Genomic DNA, 19,543 nt, shown 5'->3' on the forward strand with positions numbered 1-19,543 from the left:
GGGTTGCAATTTGGCAGGGGTGTATGACCTTTGTGTCAAGAATGTGCCTTTTGCTGTGCCCATGAAAAAACATCCAAATTTGGCCAAGTTAGAAGACTTTGCACAATTTCAGTTCCCACAGCTCCACAGTACTGGGGATGAGTTGGGGTTGCTTAGTTAAGGAGGCTGTTGCTGTAGGACCCCTACCCCAATTGTTGTAGAAGTTGGAAGGTATGTAGTAAATGAGGCAGAGGATTGCAGGATGAGAAAGGATGGTCTCATGGTTAAGGCAGTTGAATGCTTCCCTGGAGAATTGGATTTTATCTCTGCCTCTGCCACAGAGTTCCTGGGTAATGCTGGGGAAATCATTTTAACCAGTGGCCACTAATTGTGTGTTCCTTATTTTCTGGGTGCCCAACTAGAATCTGGTTTGCAGCAGTGCTGAGCACTCACAGCTGCCTTTGAAATCAATGGAAGCTGTGCTTGGAAGATATAAGTGCTATATTATGCTAAGTACTCTGAAAAATCAGGTCCTAGGCATCTAAAATTGGGTACCCAAAAGTAGTGGACACTTTTGACCTTAATCTCCCTTCTCGATTGCCCAGTGGTAAAATGGGGATAATAGCACTCCCTCGCCGCACTGGTGTGTTGTGAAGTTAAATGTATTAACATTTGTGAACCACTCAGATACTGTAGTGATGAACATCATAGAATAGCCCCAGTGGAAATTAATAATTCTGTATAAAGAGCAGGGTTTGACTAGTGACAATGAGGATAAAACAAAATATTGAACAGCTGGTCATTAACTGAGCACTGTCCATCCTGTGCAATGAAAGAGACAGGGGTCTTGTGGAAAAAATATCATGTGACCATGTAATTAAAGACTGTATCATAATGCATAAATACATGAGGGCAGAATTAAGGTTGCACGGGCAACCTTAATTCTGCAACCTTATTGCTCTTTTAACATAGTTTTTGAATGTGCAATTTATATATACACACACATAGATACATATAACCTATGTACAGCCTTCCATCTGAGAAACTTGCAGCACTTTTACAAACCCTCATCTAAGCTTTCCAATACACCTGTGTGGATGGGAAGTATTATCTCTATTTTAAAGATGAGGTGAGTGAGATGTGATTGAATCACCCAAATTCTCATAAAGAATCAGTGGCAGGGTGAGGAATAGAACCAAAGAGCCTCAACCCCTAGTCCCGTGGCTTAGCCTCAAGAGCATCCAGCCCTTCATGCACTTCTTCAAGCAAGCACCATCTGACACAGATTTAACTAACACACTCTCCAGTCTTAGCTGAGCTTGAGTTAAACATGATGGACTCAGATCTCCACTCAATACAGTAGGAAGGACTCCGGTTGGAGTTGTCTTTATGCTGGAACTGCAAGTGCAAGCTTCAGTTCTTTGCTTTGTTGTTCCTGGGTCACAGACTCTTTTACACACTCTCTTTTAGCTCTAGTAACAAGGAAGTTACTGAATTCCATTGGCTTTGGATCTGGACCTATTAAACCATTTTCAGCAGGGTCCAAAAGAAACTTTACTGGGTCGATTAGTCCAGCTCCCTGTAAATGTGCAAAACTGAATTCAGAATTCGTTACTCCTAAATCGTCTCTCACAAACAGGAGTGTAGTCTAGCCTATCTTCGAGTGTTTTCAGTGAAAACAATTCCAAAACCTCCTTTTAAAGCTTGGTCCAGTGGCTGCGTGTTCTCTGTACATTTTCTGGTATTGAACCTACATTTTACCTCTTCCCTACAATGAGGAGTTTCCCCTTCGGTCCTTGCTGCCCCCTTTATAAAATCTAGTCGCACATCTGCAGGCAGTTAACCCCATCTCTCTTCAGTCTGCTTTTCTCCAAAGAGAACTTGCTGAGTTCACTTAACTTTTTACTCACAGCTCTTATTTTCCAGATCTTTAATCATCTTTCTTGCTCTCCTCTGAACTTTCACATGCTTTAGACCTAAACACGCTAAATAGGGCAGAATAATTATCTGACTTGTTTTACATGTGATATTCCTAGTAATACAACCCAATATAGTACAGTAATTGCCTTTTTGCCAATGGTTCAGCCACTGATTCCTTCAGCACTCGAGGGTGCATTCATCAGGCCCTGCTGATGTCAATATATTCAAGTTATCTAAATACTCTTTAACCTTTTATTATCTGATAGGAGAATACCAGGAGTTCGAACTCTGAGTGAGTTATATAAGTGTTTATCTTTGGTTATAAAACACTCTGCAGTGCCATTCTAAGGAATGACTTGATTGAACTGGGACCACTGTTGTCTCAGTTCACCTTCTATCCTTTAACTTTCTTCTCCAAGGGCTCAAAGCCTGAGTACCCCTGAGATGAAGAAACTTGGCACCTTGCTGGACCATCCCTAGAGCCAGCAACAAATGGATGAAAGGGCTGCCTAGCTTCTGCATCTTGAATTAGAATGAGCCTTGTGATTTGAGACTCTTAACTCTGTCAAGTTGACAGGAGGCAAACATATTGCTGGCACAAAGCAAATAAAACGATACTAGTAACTGGGGCAAGCCAGTTTTGAAAAGCAGTCTTTTTGCAATCCTTGCAGTGGGGAGAGACAGCTAACTGGAGTGAACCATACAACAAGGCCCCAAGATAAAGGCAAAGTCAGACAGACAGCAAAATTGGTCTTAAGGTCAAGGCACTGAATTGACACATAAGGGATCTATGCTCTAGTCCCAGTTCTTCCATAGGCTTCCTGTGTGACCGTGGACAAATTGCTTAATCTGCAAATGTGGGAATAATAATACTTCCTCTTCCCCACTCTTTGGCTGTCTAGTCTATTTATATTGTTAGCGCTTCAGGGGAGGGGCTCTCTCTGTGTATGCACAGCTGGGGGACTCTGGGCACGATCCCAATGCAAACAACAACAGATAAGGTTGTACTGTTGACGCTTTGAAAGAAGACACACTATTTTATTAACATTTTGTCCTCTATATTTCTTTGTGTTTTATGTCTGTCCAAGTTTCCAAAATGGTGCATATTACTGTAAGATGTGGGAATGATTCATATCACCCAGATATCAAAGGTAATTATTTTGCAAGTTGTTAAACAAGCATTTAAGTAACCTGTGCTGTTATCACTGGATCATGTTTGGGTAGTTAATGAGTGCATAATTGAACTAAACATACAAAAAGTTTCAAGGGTGAATGGTGTGGGTTATAAAGTTTGGCTTAGGGCAAATTACTATGATATTCATTACCACATAATTTCAGTGCTAATCAGGACCCTTTTTAATATATACAATAATCATCAGATTACAACCGTGGTTTTGCATCTCATCTGAACAATGACACTATCTAGTACAGAGCTCCCTAACATCATTTTGGGGAGTTGGTTCAGTAATAACTTAGCAGGAAATGTGCCATCTGTTGAATCACCAACACCATGTCCTGCAGCACTTACAAGAGGTGTTCCTTGAAGATCTCCTACACAAGGATTATAGCTATGCCTGGAATTACTGAAAATAAGTCAGGATGGATCAGCAGGCAAAACATGGATCATTCCACATGATTTTCTGACATGGGAACCTACAATTCCCACTGACTGCAGCTCACCTTTTAGAATGATACCTATATTGTGCTCTGTAGTAGTTGGACCCACTTGAGCTAAAAGCACTCTGAAATCACATGGACGATTTCTGTTAATCTGCCCAGATGCGGTATACCTACTGCATGGGTAAGTTTTCTATATTGTAAGAGGTCCAGCAATTTGACTCATTTGCTGTGCCCCAATCACAAATGCTCCAAATGACAGATTTGCCATTAACTTCAGTGAGCGTTTGCGGCTGGAGAGGAAAGAAATCAAACAGGGACTTGCAAGGAGAACTGTTAATGAGAGGTCCTTTGGTTGCACAAAGAAGGTGGTGAGCTGCAGTCATGTGGAGTAAAAGCAGTGAGCACATTAGCAGATACAGAGAAAAGTTAGTAGCCCATTTAACCCCCCCTTCATTTACCATGCAAATGATCGTGCAACAGTTTTCATTCAAACGAGACACACTAAACTGTATACTCTCTATAGCGTGCCCTTGTACCACTAAATTATTTTGAGGGATTGTATGGGAGCTCAGTGGTGCATGGACCTTGCACTGGCCTGTAAAATAATAAGTGTTTGTCACAGATGTGAGTCACAGTAACAGGCCTTTCTTTGTCTCTCTTTCATTGAATGAGTGAGGCAAGCAGAGGACGGGAAGGGTTGATGTTAGAAGGTGCAGAGTACTTATACCTCTGCAGTCCAGGGCCCAAACACTGACTTAGGTCAAGTCAATGGTGAGTTACAACCTGGTCTCCATTTTTGGCATAGATGCTGTGTGCTCTGGGGCTGGAGCACCCATGGAAAAAAAAAAAACAGTGGGTGCTCAGCACCCACTCGCAGCCCCGCCGATCAGTTCCTTCCCCTCCCACCCAGCACCTCCCACCCACTGGTGATCAGCTGTTCAGTGGCTTGCAGAAGGCACTGGGGGGGAGGGGCGGGGGCAGGAAGAGGCGGGGGGAGGGGCTTGAGGGAAGGGGTGGAGTGGGGGCGAGGCCTGGGCCAGAGTGGGGATCAAGCACTCCCCAGGAACTCAGAAACTCAGCGCCTCTGGTTTTTGGTCACATGCTTGAGCGCCTCTATTTAGAATATATGCAGTATTATAGCTGTGTCGGTCGCAGGATATTAAAGGGACAAAGTGGGTGAGGTAATATCTTTTATTGGACCAACTATTTAGAGCAGGCTCAAAATTAGAGTGTTGCAGGACTTGACAGAATTCACTGGCAGGGCAGGTAAGAGAAGTTTCTGCTATAACACCTGCACTCGTCCTTCACATACCATCGTCAACACCAGATTTGCAGTTTTAAAAATCAACTCTCTCCGAAGATTTTGGTGTGGTTATTAGCTTTGAATGTTGAATGCTTCACCCACACTTTTCTGAGTAACAAGAAACTTGAATGACCAAATTACCAGTGAGTATTTGGGTCTGTTGGTATCGAACCAGTGAGTAGATGAGAAGTTAGACATTTTGGTCCCAGCGTAGCCCTAATTAACTGTCTCCTAAGGAATAACTAACCTTGTCAAGGAACCAGCCAGCAGAGCCACCCTTGTTATTGTGGCCTATGGTCATTTTCCGTAACTTTCCCAAATTTGGAGCATCAAGGGTGAACTTGTCCTCTGCTCCCTTTTCAAAGTTGTCCTTGTCATTGTCCAGTCTCCTCTCCCCTAAGCAAAACAATAGCAAAGGGAAAGGTGAATGAGATGGGAAAAAGTTGGTGAAGGTATCAGTACATATTTATGCATTTAAAAAAAATCTCTGTCTAGCAACGCTACCGTTATGACTAAAACAACCAGTACCAAAGCACTGCTTCTATACAGTGCGGATAGTAGAAGACAGGGAACTTTATAATCCAATGGCATAGCACCATTCCTTCAGCACACAAAAAAGCAAGTGGGGTTTGCTGGCTGATCTCCCCAAGCCAGGGCTGGAGGGCTGAAGGCAGGAGAACAGCAGAGGGAGTTGACTGCTGGCTTTCACGACGGAGAGCTGGAGCCAGAGGGCTGAAGGGCTCCCAGCAGAGCGGCAAGGAGAGTTCCCACTGGGAAGAGTGGGGCTGCACCCACCTGGAAGGGCTGAGGGGTGGCGGCTGTCCTGGTAAAAGGACAGGAGGTGTGTGACGAAGAGCCCAGGTGTGGCAGAAGATACTGCAGTATGGTATGGAAGGACTCCCAGCAGAGAGGCTGGAAGGATTCCCATGGGGAAGAACAAGGTTTTAAGGACTATATACAGTGAGTGTGAGAAGTAAACTATATTTGGGACTCTTACTGGGCATTATTTTGGTAATTAACTGGCCCTAAGGAGAGGTACTACTTAAGCAAGCGAGCCTGTGTGAAAGGGAAACTGAAGCAGGCACACCTGTCATGTAATGGCTTGCTGTAGGAGGGTGCTCCAGGCCAGGTCGCTCTATGACAGTTACTTACATCACTCAGAAGTTTCCAAAGATAGATGACTGGGTGGCTCTTTTATTTTCTCTATTGCCACATTTCAAACAGTTCTGCTTTTAAAAGTCTATCCAACCATTTAAAATACTTTTAGGGGTAGATAAAAGCTGCAGAATTCCAGATTTACCATGCCTCAAAGCTCAGGGGCTTTTGGATTCTGAATTTTGCTCAAGACCACTATAAAGAGAGGAGTTATTTGCAAATTTAGGATCCAAGTTTGGATTTTCAATACCTCTGAACTCAAAGGAGTTTGCTTTTATGGAAAAGTGTTGAAGAATTGAACAGGGATAAAACCAATAGTATTCTACATTAATTATGCTAAAAGCCAATAGAATTTATTAGGGAATGAAATCCTTTCAACAGATGTTAAAGAACCATTCCCCAGAATGCAAGATAAGTGATATCTTTCTGTATTAAATTCTATAGGATAGTTAAACTATAGAAAGGACTTCATTTTTTTACTGAAGTCTTGAAGACTTTTCTGTAAGGGTGGGTGCGGGGGTTTGGTTTGGGCCCATCTCTAATTATTATTCTGATCTTATAGATGAAACATAATGTTTACTAAAATCAAGTGCATACTATGATGTTTTGCTACAGCCTCTGTTTCATAAAATAAATGCAGCTTATCAGCTGATTTGAATTAAATGGTGATACAAATGGTGACACAATCGCTCTTTAAATGGACAGAGATTCAATCATAGTCGACAATTAAAGTTTGAAAGAATATGTGTGGATAAAATTCTTCTCTCAGCTTCCTAAAAGGGATTGCCAATATTTTGCTTTCCCTTCATGTATGGATATCACATTGACATCTGATATTTTAGTGAATTGTTTCCCTGTTGAATTGGTCTATGCCCGTGTGTCTATACCAGGAATTTTTGTGTTAGATGACACAGCGGTAGAAAAGCCTGACCCTTGTTCACATTCCAGCTGTTCTGCTGTTGCACCTGCTGAAAATTATGGGTCTGAAAAATCCTAAACTAGACAGGCCATTTGTTGTCCTTTCACGGAGCCAAATCATTTTGCATTTTCCAGATTGTGCTGTTTGTTGTTCAGATATCAGGCTCGCCTAGGGCAGAGCAGGAAAAAGTATTTTAGGAAATGATTTGCATTTGAATACCTGTGTCTCCATTCTCGCCAAAGATATTAATGAAGACATCCGCATCTGTTCCACTGCCGCTAATGTCTCCGGTAAACACTCTGACCACATACTTGTTAACTGCAAAGACAGAAGGAGAAATGCCCAGCATATTAACAATACAAGCCATGGATCAACATAAAGCAGACTGATACACGCCAGACCTGCCACGGTGGTGCAGTATGCCTTGGGAGCACTTGGACAATATGGGATGCTAGGAGCCACTGTTCATAATGGTTAGTACACGGAATGCTATGGTAACTATTGCAACAGACTCAAAGAGTGAAAGTCTGGTCCCACTGAAGTCAGTGGGAGTTTTGCCATTATGGGGGGTCAGGATTTCACCCAACATGTGTATGACAATCCTGGTTTAGTACGCAGGCCTCCATTCACAGCCTTTCCTGGCTGTTGTAACACTGCCACTATAGGGAGAGCCAGGATGCCAACACATATAAGAAAATTTCAATAAAGAAGGAAAACCAAAGCTTAGCCAAGGCAATTGAAATACTCGCCCAAAACTTTCCCAAAATTAATCCTACACTGATCCCTCTCCTAAAAAGAGTGACAAGATAAGTGGAGTTTCTGCTGGAGGGTATTGTGCACACACCTCCTTGCATTAGCGCCCCCCCCATCCCAATTCTGCAGGGAGCTCTCTGTGGGGTTGGAAACTGTGCCACAGAGACATCTGATACTCCCTGCTTCTTCTATCTACAGTATTTATATCCTCCCATCACTGGACTAGCCAAGCACCTCACAATCTTGAATGTATTTATCCTGATAACACCTCTCTGAGAAAGGGCAGTGCTATTATTCCCATTTTACAGATAGGGAACTGAAGCACAGAGAGACTAAATGACTTATCCAAGCTCAGACATGATGCGTGTGGCACTGGAGGGAACTGAACCCAGGCATCCCACAGGCTAGGCTAGGCTAGCACCCAAAGCATTGGATCATCTTCTCTCCCTCTGTGGAAGGGGTGCAAACCATTCTAGGAAGATCGTTTCCCTAGTCAGATCTCAGTGACCTTTGGCATCCACTTCTCAGGGCAGGAGGAGCAGATCATTCAGTTCTTGGCCTTTTTTACCGGAAGTTTGAACAAATGACACAAGTGGTGCAAATTGTGGTGCTGACACATGGCCATTAAACACACTAAGGTCTATGTTAGCCTGGTTTTTCTGAAACATCAATGATCTGAGTAACCCAAACAACTGCTCAGGTTTAGATCTGACCCCTCCAATTCTGAACACTACACTGCAGCTAACTTTGCAGCTTAGCCGACACTCAGCAAGAGCAGGCGATAACAAATATTTTGAAGAAAGATCAGTCAACTGAAGAAGTGCAAAGACTTGGAAAGGTCCCATCCCGCTATCCCATCCAGTTTAAAAATGTTGCTGCTTTCTAGAATATAAAAAAAGTCATAAGTGAGTGAAGGTATCAAGCACGGTACCTTTGACGTTGTAATGCCAAACTGCAATGCTATATCGTATGTGGCACTGAGGAGCCCGAAAAACACTTACATCAATAAGAAGCACAGATATTTCCATTGCCCAGACTCTTCAAAACTAGGGATGGGATTTTTCAGATATGATCAAGGTTAGCCTAACCCCAGCTCCCACTGATATCAATGGAAAAATACCCACTGACTTCAATGGAAATTTAGGACAATGTTCAGCAATTTTAAAAATCCCACCCTAGTTTAGTTGACTGATTGTACTGATGCAGTACTCATCTTTCTTTATACCAGGTGGCAAGCTCCATTGATATTTAGACCTGAGTGAACAACATGCAGCAAATAATGTATTCAGCGAAGGTTCTCTCTCCATGAACAGCCTACAAATTACTTGTACATTTTTATTACATCTCTACCCCGATATAACGTGACCCGATATAGCACGAATTCGGATATAACGCGCTAGAGCAGTGCTCCGGGGGAGGGGGGGGCTGCGCACTCCAGCGGATCAAAGCAAGTTCGATAGAACGCGGTTTCACCTATAACGCGGTAAGATTTTTTGGCTCCCAAGGACAGCGTTATATTGGGGTAGGGGTGTATTTTATGTTATTTGCCAAATACTGCCTGGTCTAGAGACTGTTCCTGGGTAGTTTGCTACAAGTCTTTAATATTCCTATTTTGCGATGTGTTGATGAGTTTTCGTTGAATCTGTAGGAAATGCAAGTGCAGAACTACAAATTTGGCCAGGGGTCTGCGGGGCAAATATAGTACCTGTCACAGCTAATTTTTTAAATACTAAAAATCAGGTTGACAGTTGAAGAGCCCCGTCACCAAATGCATCACCACACAATAAAATAATACGAGTTAAAATGCTCTTAATAATAAATAACAAGAAGTAAAGGGGCAGGACCTGACTCCCAGTAGGGGGGGACTCGTGAAGACTTTTGCCAGTACAGCTAATGCAACCACAGGAGATGCAAGCCCCAGAGAGTTCTCATTTCTAGACAGCCAAAGCTAGAGTGGGTAGAGTTTAAAGCTTTGATCTTGCTGGTGGACTTCTGTTCCCACATGCTACTAACAGCATTATTAGGCCTTGAGTCCCCAATCTGGTGAAGGAGGAAACATGCTGTGACCCTAAGAGCATCCCAATGCCAGAGAGCAAGAGGCTCTGGTATCAGTGAGTTTCAGCTGGCCTGACCAGTTCAGTGTACCCCGATTCAGTGTACCTCATAATCTGTATCTAACAGGTGTCATGCAAGGTATCATTGGAAAAACCAGTAATACCCTGATCATTAATATTCTTTCATGTTGTATGTACAGTAAGCGCCCAAAGGACTGTACAAATGTGAAAGAAATATGGGACTAAACATGTTTGAATCAGGAAGTTTGGGGTGCAGGTAAACAAGTTTTTTCCAGACAAAAAGGCTGATGCCGCCATCCAGGTGCAATCACAGACAATTGGCAACCACAGTCAAGCAGCCATTCATTGGCATGTCGGAGGCTGCAGGGTCAGATCAACGTGCATGGTAAAAAGCACCAGCGGGGAAGAAACCAGCATGGAACCTTCTCCGTCAGACTCCATGGTACCTCTCCTCACTGAAGGGCACTGGACTTTGAGAAGGGCAGATTTCAAAGGTTCACTGGATTATAAAAAAAAGAGCGGGGCAAAGAGCCCCAAGGGATTTCACTTTCTCACTTTTATTTGCTGGTAACTGTTTCTGCCTTTCTCCTTTACACTTGAACTCACTTCCACTCCTCTCTTTTTGTTAATAAACTTCCTTTACCTCCAATCTAAACTAACCCAGTGCGGTGTTTGAATCCAAGTGATTGTTTAACTCCAGTTAACGCGACAAACTGTTGTATTTTTGTCTCTTTAAAGGAGCAACGGACCTTATTACCAAATGTTCCAATAGAGGGCTGGACATTTCAGGGCAGACGGTTTTGGGGACATTCAGGATGTGGGGTATGTTGAGGTCATTTGACTAGTAGTAACCAAGGCTGGTGAAGAGCAGAGTGTGGATGTGGTGTAACAAGCAGGCTGCTGGAGTCAGAGTTGCTGAACCAGGGCTATTCCTCACATAGACACTCAGTGCATAGTCATCTGCTGGCTGGGAGCATCCAGACAGGGACCTATAGCAGCAGAGCATTTTAAGGCACTTAGGTTTCAGGACAAGAAGTGACACAACCTCTCACACTGGTCCATGTTGCATCCCGCACAGAGCAGTTTACGGGATCAGGATTAGGGTATAAGTGTCCAAACAAGACAGCAAAGAGGACTTCTTCAAGCCACACCCAGAGCTGACCCGTTTTTGCAAACAGCAGCTAATACACAATCTTCCCTGGAGCAGGACCGGTCAGTGAGAGATATGATTGTACAAGAGCTTGCCAGATAAGATACCTTGAAGATTTCATTGACATCCCTAGGATGCAAATTTGAGGGAATGACTTCATGGATCAGCCATCGAGTTGGAAGAGCTGACGGGACCAAGTGTCGTGTGGCACAGCCAGAGGAGGAAGAAAAGAACTTTCAAAACTAAAGTGGGATAGCCCTGCGCTTGCAAACACTTGTGCATGTGGTTAACTTTCAGACAACACACATTCCGTTTCACCAAAAAAAAAAAAAAAACCTTTTTGAGAATTTTTTTTTTTACACATCAGAATGAAGATTAGACCTTTCAAAGTTTTTCACAACAAAATGAGAGAGACAGAGAAAGGGACCTCACCCCATCCCAGAATAGACAATAGCCCTATGGTTGGGCTTTCACCTGGGAAATGAGTGTTGTCTGATCATAATAAACATGTACACTCTGCAGGCTAGACATCTGCAGAGATATATATGAAATTGTTTTTATATTAGTCATTTGGTACACTTAGTTTCCTCCTGTCCCCACTAATAAAGGACATATCTGTCAAACCAGTGCCGTCATTACAGTGCATGCATACATGTAATTTGTAAAAAACATATATATATATTTCTTTGTTGAGCTTGGAGGTTCTCAGCATATGGACCAGCATATTTGATTCTTGTAGTTGTACATTTTTAAATATGGGAATTTGCCCATACTGTGGCAGGGAGCCTGCCAACCCCAGATTCCTGGCTGGAGCTAGGGCTCTGGGAGCTGGTAGGGTCCCTGCTCTGTGGCAGCAGCCTTGGCTAAGGTCTTTTGGGGCTGCTAAGATCCCCACTCCATGGCAGGACACCTGCCAGACTCCAGACCTTAGGAGAAGAGAGCCTAGCAGCCCTGGGGGCCCATCACAGGTCAGGCTGGCTCCCTGCTGCAGAGCTGCTAAGGAAATTGACATTCTTGTCAGTTTCATGGCTGCTATTCAGTGAATAGCTGACAAACATCAATTTCACATTGTGTTTCAGGAACATCATATTTCAGCGTTTCTGAAATTAGAGCTTTCAACTATTTCCTGATGTTCCTACATCTTCACGGTAACTAGTGCACAACCTGTGTAACCTGCAAGGGTATATCCTATGCGTGTATAATGTCTGCCGTCCTTTTCTTTTTCCATGCAATCATGTATGCTGTGCACTTACAGGCATTCCAGCTTCCACTGACACAATTCATCTAGGAAAGTGGCACTCATAAAGCAGTCCCCAGGAAGGATTCTGAGAGATGTTACATGGATGCTATCTCTGGAAAGTAATGGGGTGGCACTAACTGACATGGCCCTGGGTGTACTGAAGAAGTGGGAGGTGCGGTAGTCAAGTGCTTTATTGTCTTGTATGCTCCTAACAAACTCGGATGCAGCTGTCAACAGCCAAGTGAACTGACTGGCAATTCCACCTGGCGCTAGATTGAGTTTTCTAGCATTAAAGGGCTCAGGGTTTGTTTTGTTGGGAAGTGGGAGAGTCGTGTGACTGTTGGCACCAGCCTGGGATTCAGCTCAATTCCCAGCTGTTCCACAGACATCCTATAAACCCTGGGCAAGTAATCTCTCTCTCTCTCTGGGTATCAGTTCTCCATGTGTAAATCCCCCTTTTCCCCCTCTTGTCTAGTTAAATTGTACTCTTTGGAGCAGGAACTGTCCCTTACTATGGAATACGTCCAGCACTAAATGCAATGGAGCCTTGATCTTGGCTGGGGCTTCCCCCCCCCACCCCGTAATACAAATAAATAACGCATTTCACAGGTTCCATTGAGTCACTCCATCCCTACTTCTCCATCCGTCCCTACTTGTTCTAAACTACTCTTACTTCCAGGCACCCGTAGCCGTGGACAACTTATGGATCCATCCCAGTCCATTCAGAAATTTGAAAACCACTTCGTTATTTTCTTTTCAGCTTAAACTCAGCCCCTCCTTCCACTGGCAAATTGATATTGACCAGATGCCCTTTCTGCCATGCCACACTATTCCACTAACTGTGCAGTTCATTTAGCTGTCAGTTACTCATTGGAGGTATGAAGTCTGTCTCCTAAAATTCCATAAGAGGGGGAATCTCAGCAGTACTTTTTTTTAAAAAAACAGAAAGTGCTGGGGGGAGGAGAGGGCGGCTAATAGTTTTAGCTAAATCTTATTTCAGCCACTAGATGGCGCCCTCAAGCACGAGCTGCCAAACTCATCTATTGCAATAAGCAGGGAAGATCATGCTTCATTACTTAAAGCTATCATCTCCCACTGTGCTCGGTGACGCTCTCCATTATACATTTCTGACTAGCTTTCTTGTGCATGACCTGCAATGTGGCAGGTTACCAGCAGGGCGTCAAACAATCAAGCAATGGCACAGCCGTCTGATATATAACACGCTGGGTAAAAAGCCAGAGACCTAACTCTGGGCAGCGTTGTGATTACCTGGCTAGATGACTTCTAATCATTTTAATTCCATTTTACAAACACAGCCATGGGAGTAGTCTGTTAAAATGCATCCCCACATTGACGAACGCTGTGACTGTTACTCCACCGCGTGTTTGGGATCCATAAAGACGCAGTGGAGTGTGCAGAAACGAGCCAGCCCTGTTGCCTGTGATTTGCTGGCACTCCAGCTTTATGGCAGCCCTAGAAATTGAATCATAACTAATCTGAAAAGCAGAATAATTCACCCTAGAGGAAGAAGGAGGCATGGGCAAGGGCACTGGCCTGTGACTCAGGTGATGGGAGTTCAATTCCTAGCTTTGCCGTAGATTCTTTATGTGACCTTCAAAAAGTCAATTTCTCTCTCTGGTCATAAAGGGACGTAGGCAATTCGGCACTGAGCATCGCAACAGCTTTTAGGTGCTGAGAAAATCACAGGAACACAGCGCGATTCACAGAGCCTGAGTTAGGTAGCTAGGCTCCCTATACAATGAATGGAGACAGACAGATGCCTTAGAATGTGATTCACAAAAGCCAGCACATGCTAAGCAGGAAACTGCCTAAGCTAGCTAATGAGAGAGGTATGTGCTAAGCTCCAACCTGCTCTCAGAGATAGGTGCCTAAGTCCAGGCTTCAGGGAGGTGCCTCTTTCTGCTAGCAAGTAACGAGCTGGGGGAAGATGGAAAAAAATAGTGGGTGCTCAGCACCCACCAGCCACAGCTGTTCTGCAGAGCCCTGCTATTAGCTGTTTGGCAGCCCGCCCCCAATCAGCTGTTTGGGGGGTTCCACTGATCAGCTGTTTGGCAGCTGGGGGAGGGGTTTGGGGGAGAGCAGAGAGCAGCCAGAGGTGGGGGCCTCAGGGCGGGGGTGGAGCGGGAGCAGGAAGAGGTGGAGCAAGGGTGGGACCATGGGGGGGGGGGGAGGGGGGGGGGGGGGAGGCGGGGTGCAAGAGCGAGGCATTAGAGGGAGGGGTGAAGTAGTGGCGGGTCAGGCTGAGCGGGGATGGAGCACGCCTGGGGAAAAATAAAATAAAGTCAGCGACTATGGCAGCAGGCGTGCTCAGAGACTGCCTAGATCTACACAAAACAGCTCGGGGAGGTGGGGAGATGAGGAAGGAGAGGACAAGGAGGACCTCCTTTTTCACCCCTAGCGCAGTGGTTAGGGCACTCAGCTGGGATGTTTGCATCCCCCATTCTCCTCTTCACATTGAGGCAGAGGTGGACTGGGTATTAAACCCACATACTGGCCAGATTTGACTAGGGCAGGACAGTACTGCTCTGGGGGGTCCTAGGCTGGGAAGCTGGTGGTTAGAGAGCCTGTGTGTAACTGCCGCCGGGTACGTCCCTACCTGTGTGAATGCTGGTGAAAGTGCAGGCTGGAGGGCTTTGCAGCTTGTCACAGCAGTATACTGTGAAAGGGAGCCCAGGCTGGTGGGTCAGAGGGCTCAGTGGTACCCCAGTTCCAGGTGTCACCCCGGGGGAACCTGTCACACCAACCTTCCCCTGGTTCATGATTCATTCTGGGACTTAGGCGGGAGATAGGTGTCCAGACAGCCTGAGTAAGGCTGCAGTACACATACTCGGAGGCAGAAACAAAGGAACCCAGGCAACTTTTACCACAAAAACGTAGGTGTCAAGCAAGTTTAGGCGCCCACAGGGTTTGGTGGCAGCCGAGCAGGGGTTTTATGGATCGCAGTGGCACCTAAAATCAGGACATTGGTGCCTAAGTCTGGAGGCTTAGGTGACTAAGCACCTTTGTGAATCCCACCCTCTGTGCCTCAATAACTCACTGTGAAAGGAGGGTGATAATTGTTCCCTGCTGACTACAAATAATAGGGGCCATACAACAGGCAGAGTGAGACAGACAACAAGAACCCAGAACAACTGCCACTAAAGTCAATGGAAAAACTCCCCTTGAGCTCAAGAGGAGTTGGCTCAGTCTCCCAGAGAGAGATGGAATTAGGGGTGCTGCTGCACGCCCTGGCTGGAAGGAGATTCCATCAGATACAGGGTTTACAGTCAGTGGCTCTCCGCACCCCCACTATACAAATCGTTCCAGCACCTTTGGAAAGGTTTGGCTTTTTGCTGCATAAAAACACTGCACACTGTCCAATAAAAGATCTTTTCCCCTGTCCCCACAAGAAAAATGTGGAAGTCATTAGATCAGTAGGTCGTTTCTGTGCCTCCGAAAATTAATTCCTCTCAAGAGAAACTGACGACTATCCTTGGTAATAACAACAAGGAGTCTGGTGGTTGCAACCGAAGAAGTGAGGTTTTTACCCACGAAAGCTGATGCCCAAATAAATCTGTTAGTCTTTAAGGTGCCACCAGACTCCTTGTTGTTTTTGTAGATACAGACTAACACGGCTACCCCCTGATACTATCCTTGGTAATGAACGGCAGCTTTCATAGTCTGTCAATAGCTTCTTCAACTGAATATTTGAACTGGGAATTCAGACTGGTTGTGTATTCGCTGGAGGTACAAGAGCATTTGGAGGACCGGGGATGTTTATGAAGAGTTCAGTGATGCTTTCCTATTAACTGAATTTGACCACGAGTGGAGACTATCACCCTATCAAAATGCAGTATTAGTAGGGAAGAAACTTCAGAGAGTATTTCTATTATTTTGCAGTACATACATTTAGAAACAGCTGCTGAGTCTGAAGCAACCCTGAAACAAAGCTAATTAGTCTCAAAAGTTTTTTTGCTCTGAGTATGCTCCAGAGCAATAGAGATGATTGCTATTATGCAACGAAACCTTAACAGTAAAAGGAAAAAGGAAAATGATTGTTTCCTCCATTGAGTATTATGATTATTCTCCTTTTGCCCAATACCCTCTTGTGTTTAATTCAGCTGTTCATTTCAGCATTGTGCAGCCCAGAGACCACAAGATCAAGCCCCAACAGGTGTGGCCTCAGTATGAAATTAAAACGTGCAGCAAAATGTTTTTTGCAGTGCTGTTGTTGGTCCCATGTTGGTCCCAGGATATGAGAGAGACAAGGTGGGTGAGGTAATATCTTTTATTGAATCAACTTATGTTGGTCCATGGAAATTGGTTCAATAAAATATATTACCTCACCCACTTCATCTCCATCAAAATGCTGAGTGTATATGGAACCCAATAGGGACATTCCTGCGAAACAGTTCATCAGAAGCAATCTACAGATGAAGCACTGGTGTACTGGGGCAAGTTCCTTTAGTTTTACTTAACTCTCACAGCTTTCAAAGATTCTCATCGTTTTTCATTAGTTCAGCCTCACTTAAAGTCGCAATCCAGCAACCCTAGTATGTGCAAAACTCCTGTTAAACTCAATGGGAATTCTGCATAAAGAGAGTTTGCAAAATCAAGCCAAAAATCTAACAGGATCACACCAAATTGTATCTCAAGTCCAAGTCCAACGAGCTTTGCTATACCATTGCTTGAAGCACTGTGCCTATTATTAAGAAATACTGGCCGCAATTTAAGATATTTAAGTCCTATTCAGCAAAGCATTTGAGCATGTGCTTTGCTTTGAATCAGGATGGATTTAAGCACATGCTTAAGTGCTTTGCTGAACTGAGGGCCTTTTCAAGCCCTAACTGCGTCAAGAACTCATAATTCCTCACATTGGCTAATATTAAAACATAACAAAAGGGAGTTTGCTTCCTCCTAGCAAAAAACAAACAAACAAGCAAACCTCATTCTTAGGGCTGGTCTACACTGCCGCGCTAGTTCGGCGGCTGGGGATCGAAGTTCCGAGTTCGATTTATCGCGTCTGGTCTGGACGCGATAAATCGAACCAGGAAGTGATCCCCGTCGACTGCGGTACTCCAGCTCAACGAGAGGAGTACCGCGGAGTCGACGGGGAGCCTGCCTGCCGCGTGTGGACCGCGTCTGAACCGCGGTAAGTTCGAAGTAAGGTATGTCGAATTCAGCTACGTTATTCACGTAGCTGAATTTGCGTACCTTACTTCGACTTGGGGGGTAAGTGTAGACCAAGCCTTAGTCTTTGAATAGCGCAGATTGTGGCTAGACTCGATTCAAACACTCACAGATTAGCTAACACATTTTAATCTTGCATATACTGATGTGCATCCAGACAAACAAGTTCTGGGTGGTTTGGTCTCTTTTTGGAGATAAATTCCAACCATAATAAAATTTGAAGAAAATGTATTCTATGGTCCTTACTGATCATGGTCTTCCCTTTCCTCTGATTGTTGAGGGACTCAGTCCCAATCTCCTTGGTTGATCTCACTACCTTCACTCTACACAAGAGCATACCAACAAGTGGCTATGAAAGCATGTGAAGAAGTAACAGACCCATGTCAATATTCAGTTTGGTCAGCTGAACTTCAATAATTTACTATTACAGGAATACTGGCAAAAAAAAATTAAGCAGAGTGCTCACATACAGAAACTCACTTGGAGGATTCGTCACTAGTTCCCATCCATAACGACTTAATTTCTTGTTGCCAGATGTGTTCTTTTAGGGAAGCAACTTAGGCAGCTGTATTACTTGGATGTAGTCACAGATATGGCTAATCTTTATTTATAATATTCAATTTTTGCCAAATAATAAAAATAATGATATAAATCAGTGAGCAACTCCTGGTCCTTTTAACTTGGAGGATAATATATATACACTAAATTACGCTGGCTGCTTCCTCCCTCAAGTTTCTGATGAACAATGCATTACATCTGCTTCCTAGCAAAAAGAATGACATGTTTGTTCAATAGCCCTTTTAGATTTCTGAGGCATAATACAGCTCCATTGTAATCAAATTTATTATTAATAAACTGGATAAGATTAAACTTTTCCCAAAGAAAGAGTTATCACTAATTAAGCAAATGGAACAGTTAGATCATTTTAGCTCACACACAGGGTACAGTAATAGTTTTGTCCTATTCTAAATATGCAGCCTTGTCAGGGGTTGCATAAACTGTTATCTGCAACATTTATTGCCGATTGTGTTTGATCTTTAGCAACTTTGGAGTTTTAATGGCATAGGAGCCAGTTGGAGACCAGTCTTTAGTTCTGAACCCATTTGGAATAGCCAAGTTGGCAGGATTTCATTAAAATGTTATGACCTATAATTCAGCATTAACTTAAACTATGCAAAGTCTAAGGTTATTTACGGGTGCTTATACTTCTTTATTGGTTTTACAGCCTAGAAAAGTAAAATGCCCTTTTGAAAATTAGTTTCCTTGTTTTCTCTTTGTAAAAGAATGGTTTTACAGGATTTATCTAGATTAGAAAAAGAGGTCTGGGTTAGGTCATGGTCTGCTAACATGCGCTAGATAACCCTGGCCTAACCACGATCTTATCCCTAGTGTGCAGGTAGGCTAGAGTTATGTGATGGAAAGCCTAGGGCAGACCTCGACCAGCTAAATTGAGGTCAAAATGATTAACCTGTGGCTTCACAAGGGGAAAGGTCATGATCAGGCCATGTTTAGCTAGCATGTTAGCAAACACCAGCCACTTTTCTTAATCTAGACAAAACCACAGTGAAAAGGCAAAAGGTTTTGGATTGACAGCACTGGCCATTAAACCACAGAATAGGTACATCACAGACAATGACAGTACAAATTTCTTCTCACTCCCTACCAATATTTCTCAGTACTGCCCAAGATGGACCTCTCCGAGGAATGGCAAGGCAGTTCAATATCTGTGACAATTCAGTCCTTGGCTTTCTGTTCAGATTGCCAACAAGGAGCCAACTGGTTTCAATGTTGGTGCTGATTTTTTTGATGTGGACACACGAGGAACCAGATGGCTCCTCCATCCAGCTGAGGAGGTCTGGACACAGCTTTTTCCAGAGCCTGCCAGTGCTGCTTTGAGCTTCACCTAAACAGGGAAGAGAACATCAGCCCTGGGGATCGTTCCAAAGCAAGGTGAGAGGCTCCTGCCACCTCGAATGCAGGCTGGGCAGCGAAGGTGCTCCCATGTTTTGTTTGGCAATGCTTCTCCTCAATCCAAGAGAGTTCCAAACACTGGTGCTTTAGCACTACACCAGGAGCCATGTATTATGTCCTAATGTTACTATTCTCAATCCACTGAAAGTTGGCAGCAATTTCATTTCCTAATGGGTGCTTGGGCCAAAGCCATTGACAACAATGGAAAGCCTCCCATTGACTTCAGTTTAGATAAGGTCCTTTGTGCAAGGTTCAGTTGCAGTCACAC

At 44.1% G+C, this 19,543-nt stretch overlaps 1 protein-coding gene across 1 annotated transcript in view; it reads right to left on the reverse strand.

Annotated features, from left to right (window-relative positions):
• The window catches only part of LOXHD1 (lipoxygenase homology domains 1), a 279,511-nt gene that overhangs the window by 162,588 nt on the left and 97,380 nt on the right, over positions 1 to 19,543 (reverse strand). The window contains exons 10-11 of the mRNA XM_026649217.1: positions 7,116 to 7,214; positions 5,070 to 5,218 (exon numbers count right to left, since the gene is read on the reverse strand). Coding sequence (XP_026505002.1) covers positions 5,070 to 5,218; positions 7,116 to 7,214 — 248 coding nt within the window. The remainder of the gene's footprint in view (positions 1 to 5,069; positions 5,219 to 7,115; positions 7,215 to 19,543) is intronic.

This window comes from Terrapene carolina, unplaced genomic scaffold, assembly GCF_002925995.2.
Source record: "Terrapene carolina triunguis isolate 2854851 unplaced genomic scaffold, T_m_triunguis-2.0 Scaffold69, whole genome shotgun sequence".
In the NCBI taxonomy this organism is placed as follows: Eukaryota; Metazoa; Chordata; order Testudines; family Emydidae; genus Terrapene; species Terrapene triunguis.